The sequence below is a fragment of the Lissotriton helveticus genome, chromosome 6, assembly GCF_964261635.1.
Source record: "Lissotriton helveticus chromosome 6, aLisHel1.1, whole genome shotgun sequence".
Lineage (NCBI taxonomy): Eukaryota > Metazoa > Chordata > Amphibia > Caudata > Salamandridae > Lissotriton > Lissotriton helveticus.
The window spans coordinates 1134005993-1134030857 of NC_136067.1; the positions used below are offsets into that span (position 1 = coordinate 1134005993).

Sequence of the window (24865 nt, forward strand, 5' to 3'; positions counted from 1 at the left end):
GTGTATCTAAAGCCACTCAAGCCTTGAATAGAAAATGTTACTTACCTTCTAAGCATCTGTTCGTGGTATGTAAGGCTGTAAATTCTCATGTGCCCACCATCCTACACTGATGCCTATGATCGTTGTAGTATCCATTACAATAATTTTTTCCTCTTTCGCATGGCCATCTCTATACATTGCTTTGTCTTACCCATCGTGCTGGAAAACAATCTAACGATGTAGCTGATGACCATGCGCATTACCAGCAAGAGGAAGCTTTGCTATACCTCGTGACCCGCAATACTTCTTCGAAGAATAACAACTTGCCCACATCCAACAAAAACAACTTGCCCACATTTCCTTGGAGACCTCAATCTCCACTGGAATGACCTCAATGATTCAGCGGTCATAGCCTCAAAATCTTCCTCTCGGACCTTGACCTCACCCAAATCTGTATCAGCCCCACATACGAGAAATGCTCAATACCAGATTTAGTCGTTTCCAAGGCGGAAGCCACTCTGCCTAAATCGATCCTCCCATGTGATTGGTCTGACCACCACATCATCATCAATGAACCAGTAAAACTACTCTCCGTTCAACCCACAAGAACTAAAATATGGAAGAGAAACCTAAAAAATTTCGGCGAAGATCTAGTCATAAACTCCAGCCCCAACATCTTGCTCCCTCCTGAAGGCCTAGTAGATGTTCAAGTCTGACCAATCATTACTTCTATTACATAAACTTGGTTGTAGACAAAATCGCTCCCTTACAATTGAAGAGATCCTCCACAAAAGATTCTAAACCATGGTATGACGGCAGATTCAATGAGGACAGAAGATCCCTAAGACTAATTGAACGACGATGCAGGTCAGCTCCCGTCTCCGAACACTTTACACTCCTAAGAAACACTAGAAACTCCTACTATAGAAAGATCAGACGCTCAAAAGCAGACTTTTTCAGGAACCAACTAGACCAAGCCAAGAATCGCCCCAAAAAACTATTTTAACTTATCAAATCTCAATCAAAGGATACACCTCATCCCCCCAAGTTAACCCAGGCAAAGAATTTGCCTCTTTCTTCACTATGAAGACAGAAAACATAAAGACTGAACTGCTCAACGCCTTTATAACCCACACTGAAATTCACATAGTCTATGCATCATCCCTCTCAGAAACCCTACCGTTACTCTCACCAAAGATCGACCTCAATAATAACACCTCCTGGTCCCCCTTTAACACCAACAGCGAGGAAGCTATACTAAAAACACTCATGTCTCTCAATCCCTCCAACCATTTCACAGACCTCCTTCCCTCAAACTGCATAAAAGTGTACCCCGAAACACGTGTCCAGGGATGGCGAAGATAGCAGAGAATCGAAAGAAGATGCACCGCGGAACACAAACTACACTTACCACAGTCTTTAGGGGCGATCCCGCTGGTGTGTGAGTAGTGTACGACCACACCCCCAATTGTAATGCATAAAAGAGTACATTCCTTTTCTTCTGCCCCTTTGGGCCAAGATTATAAATACCTCTCTCCTACAAGGAATCATCCAGAAATCCTCAAATCTGGACAGGCATCTCCCATCTTAAAGAAACCAAAGGCTGACCCTTCGGATTTAAATAATTACCGCCCAATTTCCAACATTTCAACTCTGCCCAAACTATTTTAAAAATGTGTTCACATACACCTTAACAACCACATAGACCATTTCAATCTTCTTAACCACTACCAATCCAGCTTCCGGGCGGGCCACAGTACTGAAACAGCTATGACCCACATAACAGATTACGCACTAAAATCCTTGATCAAAACGAAGCCTGTCTGTTTAATCTTGCTGGACCTATCATCAGCCTTTGACACCGTCAAACATGACAACCTGCTAGACCTCCTGAAACAAAGAATGGGACTATCTCTATCTGTTCTAAATTGGTTCAGCTCGTTCCTGCAAAATAGATCCCAAAGTTTCAAGGTTAATCAATCATTGTCTAAGCCCCTCCCAGTCACTTTAGGAGTCCCACAAGGATCTTCCCTCTCTCCAACACTCTTCAACCTATTCATGGAACCGCTCACCGAAATTCACAGCTCTGCTAATGTCCACTATCACATATACGCAGACGATACACAAATCTATTTGAAAATCCACTCACTAGAGGACATCAAATCTCTCAACCTAACGCTACAGAAAACACAGACCTGGCTGGCTGAAAACCATCTGAAACTAAACACTCTTAAAACCGAACTCCTACTAATTGCTCCCCCTAACTAATTGACCATCATTCAAGGCTGGATGAAACACCTAACATCACTCAACTGCCAACCCCTCATAATCGACTCAGCGAAGTCGTTGGGAGTCACTCTTGATAGAAATCTAAACATGCAGAAACACATCAGCACCGCAACAAAAGGAGCAAACTTTCAGATGAACACCATGAGAAGACTCAACCCTTCCTTCCCTCAAACGACTTCAAACTGGCGGTGCAAGCACTAGAAATCCCACAGAAATCCGACTTAATGCGTCCTTCCTCTCTTTCAAAAAAAGAAGTGAAATCTATTCTCTTATCTAAACTCACTTGAACCCTGTTTTTTAACTTGTATTTCTATTGTGTGCTCTCATTGAACTGTTTGTTTCCTATATATGCCTGTAAAGCGCTCTGATACCCGCAAGGGTCTTGTTTGCGCTATATAAAACCTTCAAAATAAATAAATAAAATAAAAATCCATGCCCAACACTAGATGGCAGGATTATGCACAGCACTAGATTTTTCGGATGCTGGTAACACCTGTATGTCATGACTATCTAAGCGCCAGGATGCCGTTGGGTGACAGCAAGCGCTATATAAAAATATCTATACATACATACATACATGTGAATCTACAGCACTACATGCCACGAACAGATGCTTACTGAGTAAGTAAATTTTCCTTTTCACTGATGTGCATTAAAATAAAAAAGGTTTTCTGTGCTTGTTCCAAGTACTCCTGACTGCTAGAAATCACCCGTACTGTTTCAGTAAAAAGATACAAATTATTTTTTGTTTTTTTGTAATTTCAGTTCTTTGTTGCAAGCCTACAACCACATTTTTAGGTGTTGGCATGTTTTCCTTTTTTTCTCCTTTTAATTTTCAAAGCATGTGCTTGCAATAAAAGAAAAAATGACCATTGAGCCAGCTTGCCATGGTCAGACCTATTGGCTTTGTCAATGCTTGTTACTGTAGTGGTCTTGGGTTGACCCAATTTGCTTGTATTTTAATGGACACCTCAATACTAGGAGTACAATATATTCTCCAGTATTCGAACACTTTTTTCAGCCAGCCACAAGCCATCTCTCTTCATAGTTTTAACCCTCTGAATCTTTATGCTTGTTTTGTTGATTATAGCGGGTTTAAAAGCTTCAACGGTTGTGGCAGTGATCTATGGCTTTATAAAATAAGCACTTATGTATTCGTCATGAAAACATAGCTTTTGATGGCAGATGAGAATTATGTCATTGTATTTCTCCCTTAAAGAAAGGGTCTGTGTGAGCGGAGATGGCTGCCTAGGCGCGTCGCTCGGTAGACGAGAGGAACGACAAAGTCCACCATCAGGAGCTAGAATCAAATATTTGGCACCGTTCCAGCGGGTCTCGTATCAATCCAACAAGCGGCTTCATATGGTGCTGCGAGGCTCTTCCTGAAATGCGGAGAAGCGACATTACCTGACATGAGGTCCAGCAGCCCAGGACTCTAGTAACAGTGCCTTAAGATGGCGGCATGCCGCTAACTCCGGGGAGCGATACCAGTCCTGGTCACACGAGCCCTGGTTTACTCTCGTCCGCACTCTGGACTGATTTGTTCCCTGTCCCTGCTTCAGCGACGATGATGAAGGTGGGTGCTTAAATCGCCCAGTTCCTTAAACCTTCTGACCACCTGCTCGTAGTGCCTGACCTCAAAATGGCGGATATACAGACATCCCGATCCAGCGCTGTACAACGCTAACAGACATCGGTCATGTCCTACTCTGTCTTCTTCCTTATTGACAGCTAATTAAATCGCCCAGATCCTTACACGAAGAACTCACCTCCCACTTGGCATTAAGCATACATTGCTTCCTCTGGGACTCCGAGCTGATTAACGGTCCCGGGTTCTCAAAATGGCGACATAGCTCTGTTTAAGCCTTACCCGTCCGGAGCTCTCTTCAAGCGCTGCCGGCCCTGATCACCAACCCGAAAATGCGTATTCCCCTGCTTCTCCCACTCTGTGGTTGGTGGGGGGCTCCAGTCTGTTCAAGTTAACCCATCAGATATGCTGCGACTTGGGCTTTCATCACCATCGTGTCAGCGCTATTAAAAAAGGCGGCATGATCCACGGTCCATCAAGAAAAGAGGCAACACATACATAGGCTCAAGCTCAAACGCAAGATCAATGCTCTCGAGAGCCTTGCAGTCTGCCCACATTGGGTTTTTCAGCTCATCAGTACGTGGCATCTGTCCTGTGCCTAAATGAGAAACAGCATGACCTACGTCTTCACAAGTGTTCTTGGAGTTGACCCACGCTAGAGGCGTCACACCAGTAGTGTAATCTGATCTGAGCCTGGCCCTACATGTAAAACTGCGTCACGTGCCTATACTTACCGCAAAACTGCCTTAAAACTCAGCTGCAGAACAGTCACACCCATAGCTGAACTCGACCACTCCAGCCTTGTTGTACTGTTTCAACCTATATTTACCGTTAACTCCGATCGTGTGGCTTTAACAGCTGGAGCAGGCTATCAAATTGGTTCAAGTCGCAGTCTGATATCATATTAACAGCTGGAGCAGGCTATCATATTGGTTCAAGTCGCAGTCTGATCATACCAATTGCTGCCTTACTTTACGCACCATACACGACGTGTGAGTACATCACATTCACAAAGCTACGCTCTGTGATAAAGCCTTACCACCAACGACAACCAACACACCAAACCTTTCTACATACGCCATGACTGACCAACTATGGCTGAAAGAGAAAACAGGAACAACACTAAAAAAGTGTGGCCGGAGCCATCACCATCAGAATCCCCAATCAAAGCTAAATCTGACATATCAGCCACTATGGAAATGATGCTTAAAAAACTTGCCCAAGTTCACGACCTTCCCAAGTCTACCAAGAGCTATACAGACACCATGCAGCTTGAACTCACGGCAATCAGAGCGGACATGAGCATCATGAATAAAAGCATCAGCGAGGCAGAACAACGGTTAAGTGATGTGGAGGATAGAACCTCACAATCGTCAAAGATAATAAAGCATCTCCAAAGCACCACTGACGACCTCAAAAGACAAAATGCCGAACTGGAAGATCGCAACAGAAGAGGGAACATATTTGGTGTTCCAGAGAACTCCGAAAGAGATGCAGGATCTTGTGTGGCATTCCCGGAGGCTTGGATTCCAATGATAAGGGGAATCCTGTTCCAGCAGTTTGCAAGGAGAAATCACCATGTTTCTTGGGAAGGCCAACAAATAATCTTCACGCAAGATTACTCTAAAGAAACTGTTGAGTTGCGGAAAGGGTTCCTCCTTCTGAGAGACCAACTTAAAGCGAAAAATATCCAATTTTCTTTCATTGACCCCTCAAAGTTTAAAATTATTGAAAATGGCAAACCGCTTTTCTACTCCAACCGCCGTGACCTGGCGCAACATTTGGAAGACTGTCCGACACAGAACATGGACCTGTCAAGTGGCTCATCCAACAAGAGAAAGACAGAATTCCAGTGCTCTTCCATTGCCTGATTCACCCGATCACCTGCCTGACCACCATCCCAAATCACCTGTTTTAGTCTGTCATTGGTCCTGTTGCAGGTTTGACTGCTGGCTTTTCCCATAAGGTCATGACTGTTATCTATACACAAAGTTACATGATGTTACATGTTGTTACTTGACACTACTTAAGGTTATACTTGATACTACTTGATGTTATATCTGTAACGGCTACTAACTTGATAAGATGGAGCTTACTGACCAATCTTATCCACTAAACCAATTCTTAGTAACCACCAGCAATTCTCGATATTGCAGTACACTGTTGCTGGGGATCTTTCTCCTGGACCAACCTAATTTTGAGCCCGTAGTTGGTATTGTTGTAGACTTGTCTACGCTGCCTATTGTCTTTATCCACAATGTCCTTATCCATAGTGACATGACTGTTATTTATATTCAATGTTATATTGTTAAAGATTGTTACTATGATACTGCCTGATTCACTGATACTGATGAGCAAGATTTGCAATAGGCCTTCTCACCCATGACTACTGCTGCTCGTGACATCTATTTCTGTCTTAGCTGGCAGGCGGTTTTATGACTTGTTAGCACCTACACTCCTAACTGTTCGCTCTTGTTCCAACCTAGATATAGGCATTTAACCTTGTTTTTCCTCCTGAAGTACTATTGGGTTTCATCAACCCCTCTGTGCTGCCCCCAGACCGTACTGCCGTCGCACCTCCTAAGTTCGATCATTTGGGAGGGAGGGGAGGGATGTGGGGGGTAAGGGTAAGGGAAGGCAAGGGGTAGGGGAGGAAGGGAGGGATGGGGATTGGGATTAGTTACTGTAATGGTTGTTTCCTACTGCTTTGTTTTTTGTTTCCTTCATTCTATGACTGCTACCACTTCAGATGTACCTCAAATGACATGCATTATCCTCTGGGTCCAGGCCAGTCTTTGCGTATTTCCATACACTAAAGGGAAGCCGAGAACTTCTCAAGTACCTAGTCCCATACCGTGCAATGTATGGCTTTCGACCACTCCTCTAGCGATTCTAATTCCCTAAATGGCTAAAACCAATGCCCTAACAGAAAACCTCACTGTAGTCTCCTTGAATGTCAAGGGTCTTAACCACCCTGTGAAAAGGCGGAAGGTTTTTGATTATCTATCTAAAACAAAAGGAGACCTCATTCTCCTCCAAGAGACTAAACTTTCAGATGAGGATATGAGTTTTATTAACCTCAACTGGATCTCTCACACACACTCTGCTCCTCAGCTAACCGCAAGAGAGGAGGAGTGATTACACTAATAGCAAAAAAATCTAATCTTTGACCTCGTACACGCACAACACGGATGGGAGACTTAATTACCCACCTAATGAGAGACGATGATCCCATTCACGTGGCAAACATATATGGTCCTAACTCTGATGCTCCAGACTTTTGGGATTCGGTCTCCCTAGCCTTAGAGAACATCCCTCGAGACGATCTTCTAATCGTGGGCGGCGATTTCAACCTCTCAATGGACCCTCTGCTAGACCCACAATCCAAACGCTCTTTCCAACCCTCCGTTTTCACGAGTCACTGACACGTCTGTGCACCAAACTCGTATTAAAGGACTCTTGGCGCCTACAGCACCCTGATGGGAGGGATTATACCTTTTACTCAGCCCCTCACAAATCATACTCCAGAATTGATTATATCTTAATATCCAGCCCCTTTACCCACCTCATAGAGGAAACCGATATAGCACCCAAGTTGATCTCTGACCACTCCTGTATTACTACTAAACTCGCCGGCTCCCATTCTATCCTACCCCCGAAACGTTGGCGTTTTAATGAGTAGATTCTAGAAGACCCTGAGGGCAAACAACAAATAGAAAAAGCCATTAAGGAATACATCTCACTAAATGACTCCCCAGATGTAAATATCTCCACCACCTAGACAACAAACTAGCCCTCGAACCACTTGTCAAAAAGAAATACGAATATAACACGATTGCTAACAGATGCGCTGGAGTCTGGATTAATAAATGTAAAGCCATAAAACTTTGCGAGGGGAATAAAGCTGGGAAGCTCCTTGCGTCCTACCTCAAACATAAACAAAAACTGCTCTCGATCTCATCGATTAAGGACTCCGCCAATATTACACACTCCAAACAAGAAAAAATTGGAGCCACCTTTAAAACCTTCTATGGAGACCTCTACAAAACCAATATGAGATTCGACCCAATTGCTTGCAATACTTATCTTGGTAGTCTGAACCTTCCCAAACTCTCTGCTGATGACAGTTCCACACTAGGGTCCCCTATTAAGGACACAGAAATATTTTCCTCTAATAAATCACTAAATCGCAATAAAGCTCCTGGCCCAGATGGGTTCTCGGCGAGCTTCTATAAGGCCTTTGATAAATCCCTCACCCCCATGCTTCTAAAACTCTTTAATTCGGTTGACTCCTCAGGCAGCGTCTCAGGATCAATGGGCGAAGCCACTATTATTGTAATCCCGAAGGAAGGAAAGGACCCCCTCCTAACTAAAAATCATCGCCCTATCTCGCTTATAAATCTGGACTGCAAAATGTATGCAAAAATTCTGGCAAGTAGACTCAATGCCATTATCCCCAAATTAATCAGCAACTCACAGGTGGGATTTTTAAAAAAATTTTTTAAAACCTTTATTGTAGCATTCAATAAAAATACAAGCATGGGCCTACAACCGCAGGGGCCGTCCGCTAAACAAAATTAAGACCCCCTATATCACAGTACGACACAGCTCATCAGCCGACAACCCTGAGGTCCGGCAGCGATTCAGGATAGAACTTGTATTAGAATGCACAACTGAGTCCCAGGATGAGACCGAGGTTCCATTTTATATTATTTAAGAAAGGATCAGGTGCCATACAATCAAACAGAAGAATACGGGGGACAGGACAAGAGACAGGATATGCACGTAAGAACCGCTATAATGGAACATTGGCGCCAAAGCATATGGATCGATGCAAACAACAATACAATATACATTCAATGTTGAGCGCCAGTTCTCAGGGCCTGCCCACCCGGGAATCAGGATATCATAAAAAGCATAAGCACTAAATACAAGTACACGATAAGAATCCGAATGATTCACAAGCTATACTGATCCTTTAAGGAAGAGAAAGGGAAGGAAAGAAAAAGGCCATAGAAATAAAAAAAAAGGCAAAATAAAAAACCCTTTCCAACCCCCCACCCTGCACCCCTGCAAATGGCTACAGCCTAACCCCACTAGCAGCGTGCCTGTCGCCCCTAATAACTAAAACCCTAAAAGTAGGAAAAAGAATGGAGGAGGGCTTATCCGTTTGGGCTCCCAGCCCCTTTAGTCCCCCCGCCAGAAACAGACACCCCCTATCACTAAAAGACCAACTTATGACAACACTTATAGAAAAAATTAGGGGGCATCGTAATACACCGCCCAGCCTTTTAGATCAAACAGTTGCAGGTCGAAAACCCGTAAAAGCCACTCCAACCCGTCCCGACCTAGTTGATCCTAACCATGGCCCTTCCGAATCAGCACACGAACCCCCCCCCCCCCCAGCGAGACCCAAAGGCACACAAAGGAGTAATCGAGGAGAAGGGAGTCATCAAGAATCAATCTATGGCAACTCGTAGGCAGTGAGTCCACAAAAACTTCAGACGCAGAAGAACTCTCCTTCCTAGATGGACAGTCCCAATGTATCTTGCCCAGGAGTCGTAAAGTCAACAAGAAAGGCGAAGACAACCACAAAATGAATGGAAAGTCAAGAACAAAAGTCTCCGGGAGGGGAACACCTTTCGATACCTCCAAAGTCGATAGTGGTGGAAGGTTCGGCAATACACTGACGACCTCGGGAACACCTTCCTCCAGGGCACCATCCGATGGTTTCAATACTTGCTTCCTCACGGGGTTCTCGCACGGAGTCAAAATGGCCGCGGTTTGAATGGCTGCAGATTGCTGTTCCAACAGTAAGGCTGGGTCCGGTTCCACCAGGAGCATCTCAGATAGGCGCTTGTCCAATTTGCACAATAAGGCATCCACATGTGAATGAAACGCCCTAATTTCTGCCAATATTGACCTCAGCGATGGCTCGAGCACCGTTCGATCCATAATCTCACACCCGACACCAATCTCAATCACCTCCCCGGGTGAATCTGGCATCCTCAGGGGGGACAAACAGGATCACGAACGTGCAGATGCGGAGGGTGACCAGTCTTTATTCGCAGCCACGGTTAAACCGGTTAAGGCCGCAGGCCAGAGACCCCGACCCACCGAACCCCGGCGGGCCCAATACCGGGTCCGCGGGACGGGGACCCCCGCCCGCAGCCAACAGCAAGCAGAGTCACTCCTCCATCGATGCTGAGCAAAAGAAACGATCGCCGCCAAATTCGGGCTTAAACAAAGCCTCCACTCCGATTGACCGGACCCAGCCTGCGTCTCCTGGCCGATGTTGTTGCCCTGCAGCCCGGCTGTGAAAGTACTCGAGGCCCCGGCTTCACCGCTGGAGTAGGCCACAATCTTCAACTCGATGTAATTTCGTCAAACCAGCCGATAAAAGTTCCCGGATTTCACCATCGGAGTGCGGAACAGTTCATGTACACAGAGGCTAGGCGTAAAATCAGGATAATGTACAGGATATTGCGGCGGGATACGGAGGTCGGCGGAGCCGGGAGCCTAAGCAGCCATCTCGTTTGCTGACGTAGCTCCTCCTCCCCAGGTGGGATTTTTAAAACACCGGTTGTCCAACGATAACATGAGACTATTGTGCCACATCCCTGAGAAAGCCAAAATAACACCCTCCCCAAAGGTGGCCATAACCCTTAACGCTGAAAAAGCGTTCGATAGAGTTTCTTGGTCCTTTTTGCAACATTGCATAGAAGCCTCCAACCTAGGGAACTCGTACATAAATATGGTGATGGCCCTTTAATCTTCACCGACCGCTAGAATCGCCATTAACGGCAGACTATCGGACTCATTCCGTCTACAACAAGGCACCAGACAAGGTTACCCTCTCTCTCCCGCCTTTTTCCTCTTAGCCCTTGAACTGCTTCTTTCTGACATAAAACTAAATAAAGAAATAACGGGGGTGACCTTCGGAGACACGCAGGTGAAATTAGCCGCATACGCTGATGACATCTTAGTGGCTACGGAAAACCCAGAGACTTCAATCGAAGCTCTCATGACCACCATTGAGAGATACTCACTACACTCCGGTTATAAACTTAATCGCGACAAGTCGGAGGCGAAGCCTCTAAATATACATGGAACCAGAGATATGCTTGGTGCCTCAGGGCTCACATGGCAAACCGGCTTTAATAAATACTTAGGAATTGAATTCGGTAGCTCCCTCATCGAAACCCTTCAACACAATGAATCTATCATGTTAGCTAAAATTAAATCACAACTGGAGGGCTGGTCCCCCCGCTTCATTACTTGGTGGGGAAGAATTGAAACCATCAAAATGATGATCTTCCCCATAGTCAATTATCTCATCACTATGCTCCCTCTTACCCTTTCCCATGACTTCCACCACAAATTAGATACTATGTTTTCTAAATTTTTATGGAAAGGGAAAAAGGCTAGGATCAGCCTAAAAAAGTTACGCCTTGATAAATCCCTGGGGGGGGGGTCAACCTAGCGGATTTTAAACTATATCAGACTGCCTTCCTTGCCAAACAAGGAAGTTACTGGCTGTCTCCACCGGCTGACTACTCACCTGTGGGGCTTAACGTTGAGAAAGCTCTTCTCAAAAATCTTGCTCCAGCGTCCATCCTCACTGCTAAAATGAATACGGCCAGCTGCTCAAAATCCATTTTTAAAAACACAGGACTTGCCCTGCAAAGATTGATAAGCTTTTGGCAAATCGTGTAAAACATTCCGAATGGGAGTCGATATGGTGCAATCGCTCAATAATGTATAAAGGTAAACCACTATACAACGAGCTCTGGATTAATAAAGGTATTCTCTTCCCACACCAACTGTTTAATAACTCTTACCCCCTCTCATTTCAAGAACTACAATACAAATATGGCCTAGAAGCGATGGAGTTTTATAATGTTTTAAATATCAAAACTGCAATTACCAAAGCTAGACTATCGAAAAAACCACCCTCCCTCCCAAGCTATCTAACCACCCTCAATAGAATGGGACACCAGATCTCAAGACTTTATAAAACCTTGAGACCTCAGCAATCCAATCTTAATAAAGATCTCCGTCAGTTTTGGTAATCTCGCTCGGCGTTACCAATTTCAGCCATGGATTGGTCCAAAACCTGGGAATCCACCATGCGATACAAAATAAGCCCTACCCTTTCCCAGACAAAGTTTTGGCTTCTCCATAAAGCTTTTTGGACGCCGGCGCATCTCTTTCTACACAATATTAGAAACCATTCCACTTGCTGGTACTGTAACGAAGCTGTCGGAGACCTGGAACATCTAATATTACGCTGTGTCTGCCTTACAACTTTCTGGGATAAAGTATTTGCATTCCTTACAAACGTTTTCTCCTTCTCCCACGCTAGAGAGCTATCTACTTTAGTTCGTTAGAGCCGACTCGCTCTCGGACAACAACAGAGCCTTAGTTGACCTTCTACTCACCGCTGCGGTGAAGATAATCTTGAACAATTGGAAAGACACCCATAAGGCTTCCTTTAAATATTGGCTAAATTGGATCACCTATCTGAGAGGTGCTGATAACATCTCACTCCTAAATACCCCTTGGCGCCCTCCTCACAGACAAATGTGGAATTCCCTTGACAATTACTTCAGCCTACACAAACCTCCCTGATATTATTGCTCACCCCTAGACCTTCAAACCCACAGGACCTCCTACAATTACCATCGAACCTCATCTGATACTTACTTTGCCCCGAGTACGCTCTTCATGAACCTTAGAAGACTGCATTACCTGTTTGCCACCCTAGTGTAGGTACCATTTATGAAGTATATGATTGATTTTATGTTGTTTACCCGACCTTTGCTTCTGTCATATGTTTTCCTTATGTTTTTTCTTAACTTTTCAGATTTTAAGTTACTCTGATTCTTGTGCTTGTCATTGCTTTTGCAGATATTTTCCTATTCATTGATCTACTGTAACCCTGCTTTGCCATTTGGACCCTTCAAGATGATTGTTTTTCTTTATGTATGTCTTTATTTCTGGAAACTGCCAATGAAAAATTTATCAACAAAAAAAAAAGAAAGGGTCTGTGAGCCAAGAAGGGCATTGCTGTTTTTAGGTCTCGTCCTTTACCATTCCGAAGGAATGGGAAATGGCGAGAATTCAAGTGCTCGAACTGATTGTCAAACCACCGCATTTTTTCGTGGCGTTTTCTTCGAGTGCACGTGGCCACAGGCACGCGCTTTTGGCCCATACACTTTCATGGCCATCTGTTCCTCAATGTCCCTCCCACCCTTCGTTTGATCTTGCCGCGAGTTCAGGCTAATGGCCCTCTCCCCTCCCCCAGCACAGAGCGCGCATCGCGGCCGCACAGCACATCAAAGGGCTTCTCCCAGCGTGTGCTGTGCGGCTTCTCCTCCCCTAATTATGTGGCCGGCCGTACTTGTGTTTCCCGGCCGCATCCCGGCCGCTCTTGTATTTAATTAGCAGCAGCAGCATTTCTCCTGCGCCAGGCCACATCAAAGGCTCTGTGCCACTTTCAACCACACAGCAACACTTACAGACACGCAACGCCACTCACACCCACGCAAGCCCACTATCATCCACGCAACACCACACTCACCCACGCAACGCCACTCACCCAAGCAACACCACTCACACACGCAACGCAACTCATCCACGCAACCCCACTCATCCACGCAACCCCACTCACCCACGCAACGCCACTCACCCACGCAACGCCACTCACCCACGCAACGCCACTCACCCACGCAACGCCACTCACCCGCGCACCGCCACTCACCCGCGCACCGCCACTCACCCGCGCACCGCCACTCACCCGCGCACCGCCACTCACCCGCGCACCGCCACTCACCCGCGCACCGCCACTCACCCGCGCACCGCCACTCACCCGCGCACCGCCACTCACCCGCGCACCGCCACTCACGCGCGCAACGCCACTCACGCGCGCAACGCCACTCACGCGCGCAACGCCACTCACGCGCGCAGCGCCACTCACACGCGCAACGCCACTCACACGCGCAACGCCACTCACACATTGTGGGTGCAGATTGTGGGTGCAGATTGTGGGTGCAGATTGTGGGTGCAGATTGTGGGTGCAGATTGTGGGTGCAGATTCAAAGTGCAGATTCAGAGTGCAGATTCAGAGAAAACTCAGCAGCACCACCACCATTGCAATGCAATAGGTCTCGTTTTAACGCAAATTTAAGCTATAGGCCTTGTAAATGACAAAGCCTTTTATTTATGTTCCAAAAACCAGAACGCAAAAATAAAGGGCATTATCATTTACAATGCTAATAGTTCAGACTCGCGTTATTGCGAGACCTATTGCATTTCCAATGCTTGTTTTTTTTAGCAGAGGGATGCGGAGTCTTTTAAGGCATTCAAACCTCTAAATAAGTCATTGTTCTCATGGGATAGTCCAGTTGCTTCATGCTGTTTATTTTGAAATTTCTACCAAAATGTGTGAGTTTAGATTTATTCAGGGCATTAAAGTATTTTTGTTTGTGAATGTTTTAATTTTTTTTTGCCTAAAAGCATGTTTTATGTTCTCGCTGCAGTCCTTGGAGCATAAAACAGATGGGCAACTTGATGTTCTTCATTGTGACTTCTTCAAACTGGATCCCTTGAGTCACGGACCTGTGAAGCCCCCTTCTATGTATTCCGAGATGCTCTTCCAGAAATTGGGCATGGCTGAAGTTCCCTGGACTGCAGGTATGATCATATTTAGGGTCAGCCAAGCCTTCACGCAGGCTGACACAGTAGTGTCCATTCAGACCAAATAATTGTAATAGCCTCTCCTCCATGTGACTGGCATTTAATGCATAGCTGTCAAATGTACTGTCTCTGAAACCGTTCTCTCTAAAACATGCACAATCGTTTATGTATAGTGATGAGTTACAGTTGGGAGGATGAAGCATATATAGTCCCAAACAGAGGACGTATTTAAAAAAGGTACGACTTTCCCGAGCAGGAATTGACACCATATCCACCTCCGATGAGAAAACAGTTTTATTTTAGGATGGAAACCTCCTAGCTACCAATGTCTTTTAACAGTAACAATTTGGGTCAAAAGTTACTGCTGTTGCTGCATAAACACCTTTCAGCAATCAAGCCTTCTTCAGGATAAAAACATTCACTTTGCAGAAAATCATTTTGTCTTGATAAAAATGTTAATTGTGCTCTTTCGTGCCTCGTCTAGTATCTTTCTATGATGTGAACAAACATTTTGCCCTCAACATTTTTCTATGATCCTTTATTGTCCATTATTTCCCCAATAAGAATCCCTTCACCTAACTAGCAAGTGCAAAAGTATTAGGTGCACTACTGAAAAGCTGCAACGTCCTGCATGGATTAGGAGACGCTAGAGGTCATTAAATGCACATTGCAGCTGTGTCCAAGTCTCCCCACTCTCTTTTCACACTTTTCTTTTGACTTTTTTGGCAACACTCCTGTTACTTGATATTATTGTACCTCATGTGAACAAAGGGGAAAGAAAAGCAGGCAATGGTATACTGGACTGGGAAACAGATGGGAAGATGAGAAGGAAAAGATTAGAACAAAATGACCAGAAAAGAAGGGGAGAGAAACTGGAAGTGAAAGGAAGAGGTGAGATGTCGAAGAAGACAGAAGGAAGGGTGATGGAGAAGTAAGGATGAGATGAAGAGAAAGGGGACCAGAGTAGTAAATACCCGAGAATAGGGACGCTGATACAATTCTGTTTTTTTAAGTAAAATGCCTTTGTGAAGGTGCTCTATAAATAAAAAAAAAACAGGCATGCTGGCAAAGTGAGGTCTTGAAAATAGAGAGTGTGCATCGGAGTGGGGTGGATGTATCGGGGAAGATGATGGGGAAAGGGTAAGAGGAAAAAGGTGAGGATGATGCCAAAGATAAGGTTGAGGACGAGGGGTATTTATTTATTTGAAAAGTTTTATTGTAGGACATGTAGAATGTTGATGTAAAAGATGATATTAAGGGAAAGTACAGCATGACTGAGAAAGGGGATGCATGAAGGACAGTAGAGGAAGTGAAGATAAATTGAAGAAATGGCAGAAGCATGAGGAGAGAGGATGAGGGACGAAAGGAGTGGTTGAGATGGTTTTGACGGGGAGAAATAAGGGGTCAGAGAGGAGGCAAAGCCCCTGCCCCAGGGCCCTTCCCCATGCCCCTTTAAATTGTGTCTTGTGGAAGCTTTGTTGATATATTGACAGTGAGTGTTCAGTGACCGTAACACACAACATATTTTTTCCATTCTGAGGGGAGAGGGGTGAACTTCGCCTGCTGCAGCAAACCTGCTTTCTCCTGCCCAGTGACTGGAGGAATGCATTGATTATTCATGTGTTATTTCTGGTAAACTCGCAGTTAGGTTCTATGCACTATAAGGCAGCACTGCCTAGCTTCCAAGGTTTCAGATTGCTATGTGTGACATTTTCATAATTTCAGTGTAATTATGAGTGACATTCAATGACTATGAGTGACACTTCCTGTGAGAAAAATCAAGCAGTGTAGATAAGGGAAACATATAGGTATCATAATATTCACCCATTTGAAACTCTAAGAAGATTTTAAAACTGCTGCAAACCACCAGAAATGGAAGGGCAGTATGGGACCCGACTATACCAAACAGGATGTGAGAGGCCACAGCGCGGATAATCTCAGCTGCCTGTTAATACATTGTCTAACAAAAAAAGGGGGTAACCCTGTGTCCCTCAGAACCTGGGTAAGTATGATTAAAGAAAAAAATGGTTCTGTTGGGTGGCAGAATACATTACTTCAAAGACAGGCAGTATCAGCTCATAACACAATAGACGAATCAGGTTCAATCAAATTCAATAAAACCTCTCTGAAAACAAACGAAATTCAAAACTTTTATATAGTAAACAGTCACAGATGCAATATAGAGGAATTACTTCATTCCATATGCGTTTCTGTAAATTATAAAAACAAGTGACAAGTGACTGTTGGTGAACAAAGTGAAAAGTACAATAATATTCAGTGACACTTATATACAACTTTATACAGTATTGTACACGAGGGGGGGGAGAAGGGAGGAATGTTTTGTAATTTAACGGTCAGAGTTCTGAGTTAATGCTCGAAGGAAACAGATGGTTACTGTGCCCGTTCCTGGAGGATACTTGACCAAAGTTATACGTCGACGTTTCGACCCTGATGCGCCCCGGTTGGTGGTCACGGCGGGTCTTTATCAAGACAGTAGAAGGGGAGGGGGGGGGACAGGTGGGTCTGGACTTGTGGGCAGGAAATATCACACCCTGGAGGATAGGCTGAAGGTCAATCCCGAGTAAAAGAATATGCGTGCCTTCACTGCAAAAGCCGAACGCCGTCTAGCATGTCATGCAGGAACTGGATCTCTTAATACATTATCATAATTACTCCGGGTTAGACCTGGCATTTCTTGGTGTGATTACCCCTGACTTTTTGCCTCTACCTCCTCTATTTTTTTATGCTGTGATGGATTGCATTTTACTGGCTTAGATGCTTTGGGCACTTTGCCACTGCTGATCAGTTTCTAAGTTCAAGTGCTCCCTGTGTAAAGTGTTTTAGGTAATTGATTGATTGTCCATTATTGGTATGTTTGCCTTACTAGTAAAGTCCCTAGTAAAGTGCACTATGCATGCCAGGGCTGGTAATGCAAACGCTACTCGAGGGCCTGCAGCACTAATTGTGCCACCCACACAAGTAGCCCTAAAGAGAGACCTTAGGCCTGCATATGCAAATCCTCATTAACTGTACATATAGATGTATCCATTAGACTTATGTGCATCTGACAAATATATGTGATGTGATGTAATAAGCACAAATCTGACTCACTGGTGTGCCCATTTACAATCGCCTGCACTACAATGTACATTGATATCTTTTGCACAGTTGGGGACTCATGTGCACACATCTATACAATATACCATTGCTGCCCATTGCTATGGGCTTACACTGTGTTTTTGTACATGTTTTCCAGCCCTGAGGAAGTCGTGGGTCGTATTCCCAAGCGGCGAAACACGTGTTGGCTAGAGCTGCGCATAGAACATTAAAAACAAACTCATATATGCCAATACTTTTCTCTTTGCTATATATTTAACATACACAATCCTTCCAGTAACTAAATGTATGTGTGCCAGGACATATGATTTAGTTCCATACAGACCTTCGAATCTGAATTGCGGGGTGTTGGGTGATTACCCCCTCCCTGGGCACCATATACCTTATTGATGTGATACCCTGAATAAACTGATAATAGTGAGCACTACTACCACAAGGGGCACAATCATCCCACAAAGTATTTTCTGCTTGTGCCAAGCTAACTGGGGGTGAGCAGGGGTTATTAAAGAGGGTGTCCCTCCTTTTCCTGATTAGAAGCAAGGGTCCCTATTTGGACTAAAGTAACTGCCTCAGCCAACTAGAGACCCCAGTTCTAACATTGGTGGTCAGCGGTTGGGATTGAAACGTGTATGTGCAATTCACTCACAGTAATTGGTGTACATCACTGGTTTTAGGGCAGACCACGACGCAACCACATATGTTTTTGATTTTAGGTTCTATTTTAGAGCAACCTTTAAGCCACACATCATGTCTCAGAGGAGTCAAGTAGCCAGTGAGGTTGCAGAATTGGAGTTCGACATTGAGGCATTGCTTACTTACAAAGGTGATCAATTGAGGCAATTTTGCAGAGCTTTGGGTATCCCATGAAAAGTAGTGTCAAGAAGGAGGAGCTGCAAACGGCCTTGAGAGCCTGGTGGGAAGCCAAAGAGACTCAGGAGACCGGTGAGGCCGAGGTGGATGAGTATGATCCAGGGAATGGATTTGGCATACAGAATTTGCCAGTTTGAAGGCCAGCTTTAGGGGCTGGTGGTGACCATTCAGGGCGGTGTTTTTCCCCAAAGGAGTTGGAGGAAAACCAAAGGGTCAGAGCGCGTGAGTTGGAGATTTTAAAACTTAAGGCTCAAGCAGAGGAGAAGAAGCTGCTCATTGAAAGTGAAAAGCGAGCAGTGAAAAGCAAGAACGCTCTTGCCTTGGAGGAGAAGAAGATTCTCTTAGATCAAAAGTTAAACATGAGGGAACTTGACATTGAGGCTAAACAGGTGGAGTCCAGTTCGAATGGTGGCAGCTCACAGCCAGTGCCAACAGGTAAAGTGTACATTCCCGGAGACTTAGTGCGAGATTACTAAAGGAATGATGATATTTATGCGTGGTTCATGGCATATGAGATCGCACTGAGGATGAATGAGGTGCCTGAGAAGCATTGGGGGGGGCTTTATGGAAACGCCTTGAAGCTTCTGGGAGGGATGTTTTACCACCTTTAAAGAGGGCAGGAACCCTGACCTACGCCAAGGCTTTATGCCTCAGGTATGGGCTCACTCCTGAACAATACAGGCAGAAGTTCAGGAACTTCAAGAAACAGGAATCCAGTACTTGGGTTGAGTGTGTGAATGCGTACATGCGTGCACTGGATGGTTGGATGTCGGGCAGCAAGGTAACTGATTTTAAGGGCTTATGCAATTTCATTAGTTGGGAGCACTTGAGCAGTCTGTGTTCCAGAGCTGTGCCAGCATCTTTAAAACAGCTGACTGATCCCGGTAAGCTTGCTGAGGAGGCGGACAGCTGGGCCAGCACCAGGGTCCACAAGGGGATTGGAGGTACCACTACCAAAGGTGTACAGGGTCCCTCGAAGAAGGTGGGGGAGGACAAGGGTAACCACAAGGAGTTCCCTAAAGGGCCCCAAAGTAGTTCCCAGGTAAAAGGGTCCCAGTCCCCCAAGGCTAAGAGGCCCGGCCCCCTAAAGGCAAGCGGGACCACAGAGGTCCTCCTACTTGTTATTTCTGTAAAGAAGTGGGTCACATTGCCCCTAAATGCCCCAAGAAACCACCTGCATCCACTGGTGCTCCAACTCTGGGTTTAGTGAGTGTAGCGTTGGGGAAGGAATGGAGTCCTTGGAATGGGGAGGAGCAAGCAGTTATGACCCTGGTCTCATTAGGAGATCGAGAGATGGTACAGGAATTCTCTCTGCCTGAGAATACTAAGAAGTACAGGCAGTGGGTGACCATCAATGGAAGGAGGGTGGAGGCTCTGAGAGACACAGGAGCCAGTTTGAAATATGTCAGTTGTCAGTGGGTGCCTGAGGAGCAGGTAATTCCCAGTGTACTTCACCCTGTAGTTGCAGCAGACCACTCAGTGTGCCTCTGCAAGGTGGCGCTAGTTCCCTTTGAGGGGGAGGGGTGGGGGAGGGGGGGGGGGCGGTCTGGGGTACCTTGATGTTTGTTGTAACTCCGTACATGCCTGTAGACTATCTGCTGGAGAATGTCTAGAGAGTTCCCCCTGGAAGGAGGTGGAGCCCCGGCGCATTTGGAGTTGTTGTGTCTGCCTGAGTGGGCTTGTGTGACCACTCGGTCTATGGCAGCCAGTAAAGGTATTCAAGCGTGAGCCTGGGGCCTGAAACAGTGGCCCTGGTGCCTGCATTAAAGAGAAGAGGCAGGGGGCATGGGAAAACGCCCCCCACAGTCCAGGAGGAGGCACCCTTTGATGGGGATGCCCTGGAGCCTACGGGGGAGCAAGTAGCTGTACTGGGGGACCTACCTGAGCTTACCGAATGGCAGCAGGAGGGAGGGCCCTCCAGGGAGGAATTCTGTGAGGAGCAGAAAAAGTGCCCTTCTCTTGTAGGTTTGCGGCAACAGGCAGCAGGTTATCCGTCCGGGTCACACTTGATTTACTTGGAGAATGATCTCCTATATAGTGAGCTACGGTTGCTGAGCTTGGGTAAGCCTGTGCGCTGGTGGTACCCCAGCGCTTCAGAGCCTTCCTACTAAGGTTGGCTCATGATTTTCCTTTAGCAGGACATTTGGGCAGGACAAGACCTTTGAGAGGCTTCTCAACCACTTCTACTGGCCTCAAATGCGCAAGAGTTCTGATTCTCATTGCAGGACCTGTCAGACTTGTCAGGCAATTGGTAAGAGTGGAAGGAAAAGCAAGGCTCCCCTTCAACCTTTCCCTGTAGTCTGCACCCCCTTTGGAAGGTTGGGCATTGGCATCGTGGGGCCCCTGGATCCCAAGACAGCCATGGGCAACAGGTTCATCCTGGTCTTGGTAGACCATGCCACCCGGTACCCGAAAGCCATCCCTCTCCGAACGGTGACGGCCCCTGTGGTGGGCCGTGCACTGATGGGGGATTTTCTCCCACGTGCGGTTGCCCAGAAAGGTGGTGTCCGACCGGGGTACTAATTTCATATCTGGGTATATGAAATCACTGTGGAAGGAGAGCGGTGTAACCTATAAGTTCACCACGCCTAACCACCCCCAGGGCAACTGTCTGGTTGAGAGGTCTAACCGGACCCTAAAAGGCATGATTATGGGCCTTGAGGAACCCATGAGGTGTTTAGTGGGACGTCCTCTTACCATGCCTGCTGCTTGCTTACAGAGAGGTGCCAAGAAAGTCCCTATGGTTCACCCCCTTTGATCTCCTGTATAGGCACCTTGTAAGAGGACCCTTGAGTTTGATGAGGAGGGCTGGGAGAAGGCTCCCAGTAAACTCCCCCCCCCCCCCCTCCCCAGGATGTATATAGCTACATGCGGGCCTTCAGGAACCAAACAAGGCGTTTCAGGCAACTCGCTCGGGCAAATCTGGAAGCCAGCCAGGAAGAAATCAAACAGTGGTACGACCAGAATTCCACTCTGGTCGAGTTTCAACTTGGGTAAAAATGTGTGGGTGATGGCACCAGCGGAGCCCTGCGCGCTCCAGGATAGGTGGCCTGGGCTTTATGAAGTGGTGGAGCGCAAGAGCGAAGTGACCTACCTGATTGACCTACGGTCTCCTAGGAACCCTTTTAGGGTCCTCCATGTGAACCGCCTCCAACCACACTTTGAGAGGTCTGATGGGACCATGCTCTTGGCTACAGTTGATGGGGCAGAAGAGAAGAGTGAACCTCTTCCTGACCTCCTGTCAGCCAAGGAGAAGGATGGGTCAGTGGATGGGGTGAACTTCTCGTCTACCCTGACCCCAGAACAGTAGAGGGACTGTCGCCAGGTATTGGGTCAGTACGCCTCCCTAACCCCAGAAGTCACCCATTTTTGCGTCCATGATGTGGACACTTGAGACAGCCTACCTGTAAAACTGAAATTTTACAGAGTAGCTGATAAGGTCAGGGCCAGCATCAAGGAGGAGGTGTCCAAGATGCTGGCGCTAGGGGTGATGGGCTAGCCCAGTGGTCCTTGTGCCAAAAGCTGCTGCGCCTGGTGCCACCCCAGAACTCCGGTTCTGTGTGGATTGCCGTGGGTTCAATGCGGTCACCAAGACAGACGCTCAGCTCATCCCCAGAGCTGATGAGCTTGTGGATTGGCTGGGAGCTGCCCGGTACCTCAGCACATTTGACTTGACGTCTGGGTACTGGCAGATTGCCTTGACCGAGGGAGCCAAGGAGAGGTCAGCGTTCTCAACGCCAGAGGGGCACTACCAGTTCAGAGTTATTCCCTTTGGGTTGAAGAACGCCCCTGCCACCTTATAGAGACTGGTTAACCAGGTGCTGTGTGAGCTGGAGGAATTCAGCGCGTTCTACCTGGATGACATTGCTGTGTTCAGCTCCAGTTGGGAGGATAGTTGCAACACCTCTGTGAAGTGTTGAAGACCTTGCAGAGGGCAGGCTTAACTATCAAGGCAAGTAAGTGCCAGATAGGGCAGGGTTCTGTGGTGTAATTAGGACACCAGGTAGGGAGCGGCCAGGTGGCGCCCCTACAGGCAAAAATTGATACCATTCTGGCTTGGGAACCCCACAAGACCCAGACAGGAGTGAGGGCGTTTTTAGGACTCTCTGGATATTACAGGCGGCTTGTGAAGGGGTATGGCACCATTGTTGCCCCCTTGACAGAACTGGCGTCAAAGAAACAGCCCAAGAAGGTGATCTGGACTGATGCCTGCCAGACCACTTGTGATGCCCTGAAAGTTTCCATGTGCACAGCGCGCCCGTGCTCAAGGCACCTGATTTCTCCAAAGAATTTGTTGTTAAGACAGATGCTTCAGAGCATGGTGTGGGAGCAGTACTCTCAAAATTGAACGGCGAGGGATTCAACCAACCTGTAGCTTTCATTAGCAGCAGGCTACTTCCCAGGGAATTGAGGTGGAGTGCAATTGAAAGGTTAAGCTTTTGCTGTGGTCTGGGTGCTGAAGAAGCTGAGGCCCTTGTTTGGGACTCACTTCCTGTTCCAGACCGACCACAGGTCCCTCAGTTGGTTGATGCAGATGAGGGTGAGAACCCAAAACTGTTATGGTGGTCCATCTCCCTACAGGGAATGGACTTCACGGTGGAACACCGATCTGGAACAGAACACGCCAATTCCGATGGTCTGTCCAGATTTTTCCACCTCAGTGATGAGCACTCCCATGAGGGTGTGTAGTTCGCCCCACTTTTCAACGGGAGGGGAAACCTGTTAGACCTGGCATTTCTTGGCTTGATTACCCCTGACTTTTTGCCTCTACCTCCACTATTTTTTGATGCTGTGAAGATTGCGTTTTACTGGCTTAGATGCTTAGGGGTATTTTGCCACTGCGGATCAGTGTCAAAGTGCAAGTGACCCTGTGTAAAGTGTTATGGTAATTGGTTGTCTATAGTTGGTATGTTTGCCTTACTAGTAAAGTTCCTAGTAAAGTGCACTATATGTGCTAGGGCTAGTAATGCAAATGATACTCGTGGGCCTGCAGCACTAATTGTGCAACCCACACAAGTAGCCCTAAAGAGAGTCCTCAGGCCTGCCACTGCCGTGCCTGCGCACAGTTTTCTAACTGCCATGTTGTCCTGACAAGTGCACCCACTTGCCAGGCCTTCCCCTTCCCATGCACATCAGACACTCCTATAGTTGGTCCAAGGTGATCGTTGTTTGCAAGAGGAATCTGCCCAAGATCGTCAGCAAAGGAGAAGGCAGCGCCGTAACCTGTCCGGCTACAGCGTCGCCTTACATCGGAGCTGAATCGTCATCGGGAGCGCCCAGCAGGACTTCTTGACGAGCGAGGAGAGAGCAAGGCAGCGCATCCCCAGGTAAGACTTGGACTCCGTTCATCCCCAGGTAAGCCTTGGACTCCGGTCGGGAGCCCCAAGCGTATGTGGTCTGGGGAGGCGCAGGAGGAGTACAGGAGAGCTCCTGTCTCTCTCCCGCTGCATCGCGTTAGATGTGCCGAGTCCTTGAGAGGTCTGGACCTGCCCGGCAGTACCGGCGCCTCTCTCGGAAGTTCAGGACTGTTGTCTGTGGTTGGGGCCTAGTAGTGCCCGTGCTTATCGCGTCGATTGACCTGGTATTATTCCTGCATTGCGAACTGCCTTATTACTTGCATTAGGGATTGTATTATTCCTGCATTACAAACTGCCTGATTACGTGCATTAAGGAGTGCGTTCTACTTGCATTACGAACTGCCTTATTACGTGCATTGAGGATTGAATTATTCTCGCATTATGAACTGCCTTATTATGTGCATTAAGGATTGAATTGTTCTTGCATTGCAAACTGTTGTTATACCTGCATTAAGAAGTGCGTTACATGTGAATTAAGGAGTGCGTTATATTTGCATTACGAACTGCCATATTAGGTGCATTGAGTATTGAATTATTCTCGCATTACGAACTACCTTATTACTTACCTTAAGGTGTGCGTTATACATGCATTATGAACTGCCTGATTACTTGCATCGAGGATTGCATTATTCTTGCATTACGAACTGCATTAGTCTGACAATACGAACTGCATTACGAACTGCATAGCATCGCATTAGGACTGCATTTGAACATTGTCAATCAATCAATCAGGACATTTATAGGGCGCGCTACTCACCCGCAAGGGTCTCAAGGTGCTTGGGGGGGGGGCTTCTAGTGCTGCTACTGCTACTGCTCGAAGAGCCAGGTCTTGTGTTGCTTCCTGAAGGAGAGATGGTCTTGGGTCAGTCGTAGGTGGGTGGGGAGGGAGTTCCACATCTTGGCAGCCAGGTAGGAGGAGGATCTTCCTCCGGTGGTGGTTCTGCGAATCCGTGGGATGGTGGCGAGG

General features: G+C 46.6%; 1 protein-coding gene across 1 annotated transcript in view; it reads left to right on the top strand.

The window, feature by feature from the left end:
- The window catches only part of TFB2M (transcription factor B2, mitochondrial), a 139002-nt gene that overhangs the window by 54718 nt on the left and 59419 nt on the right, over window positions 1-24865 (top strand). The window contains exon 3 of the mRNA XM_078648799.1: window positions 14398-14551. Within this exon, the coding sequence (XP_078504925.1) occupies window positions 14398-14551 (154 nt within the window). The remainder of the gene's footprint in view (window positions 1-14397; window positions 14552-24865) is intronic.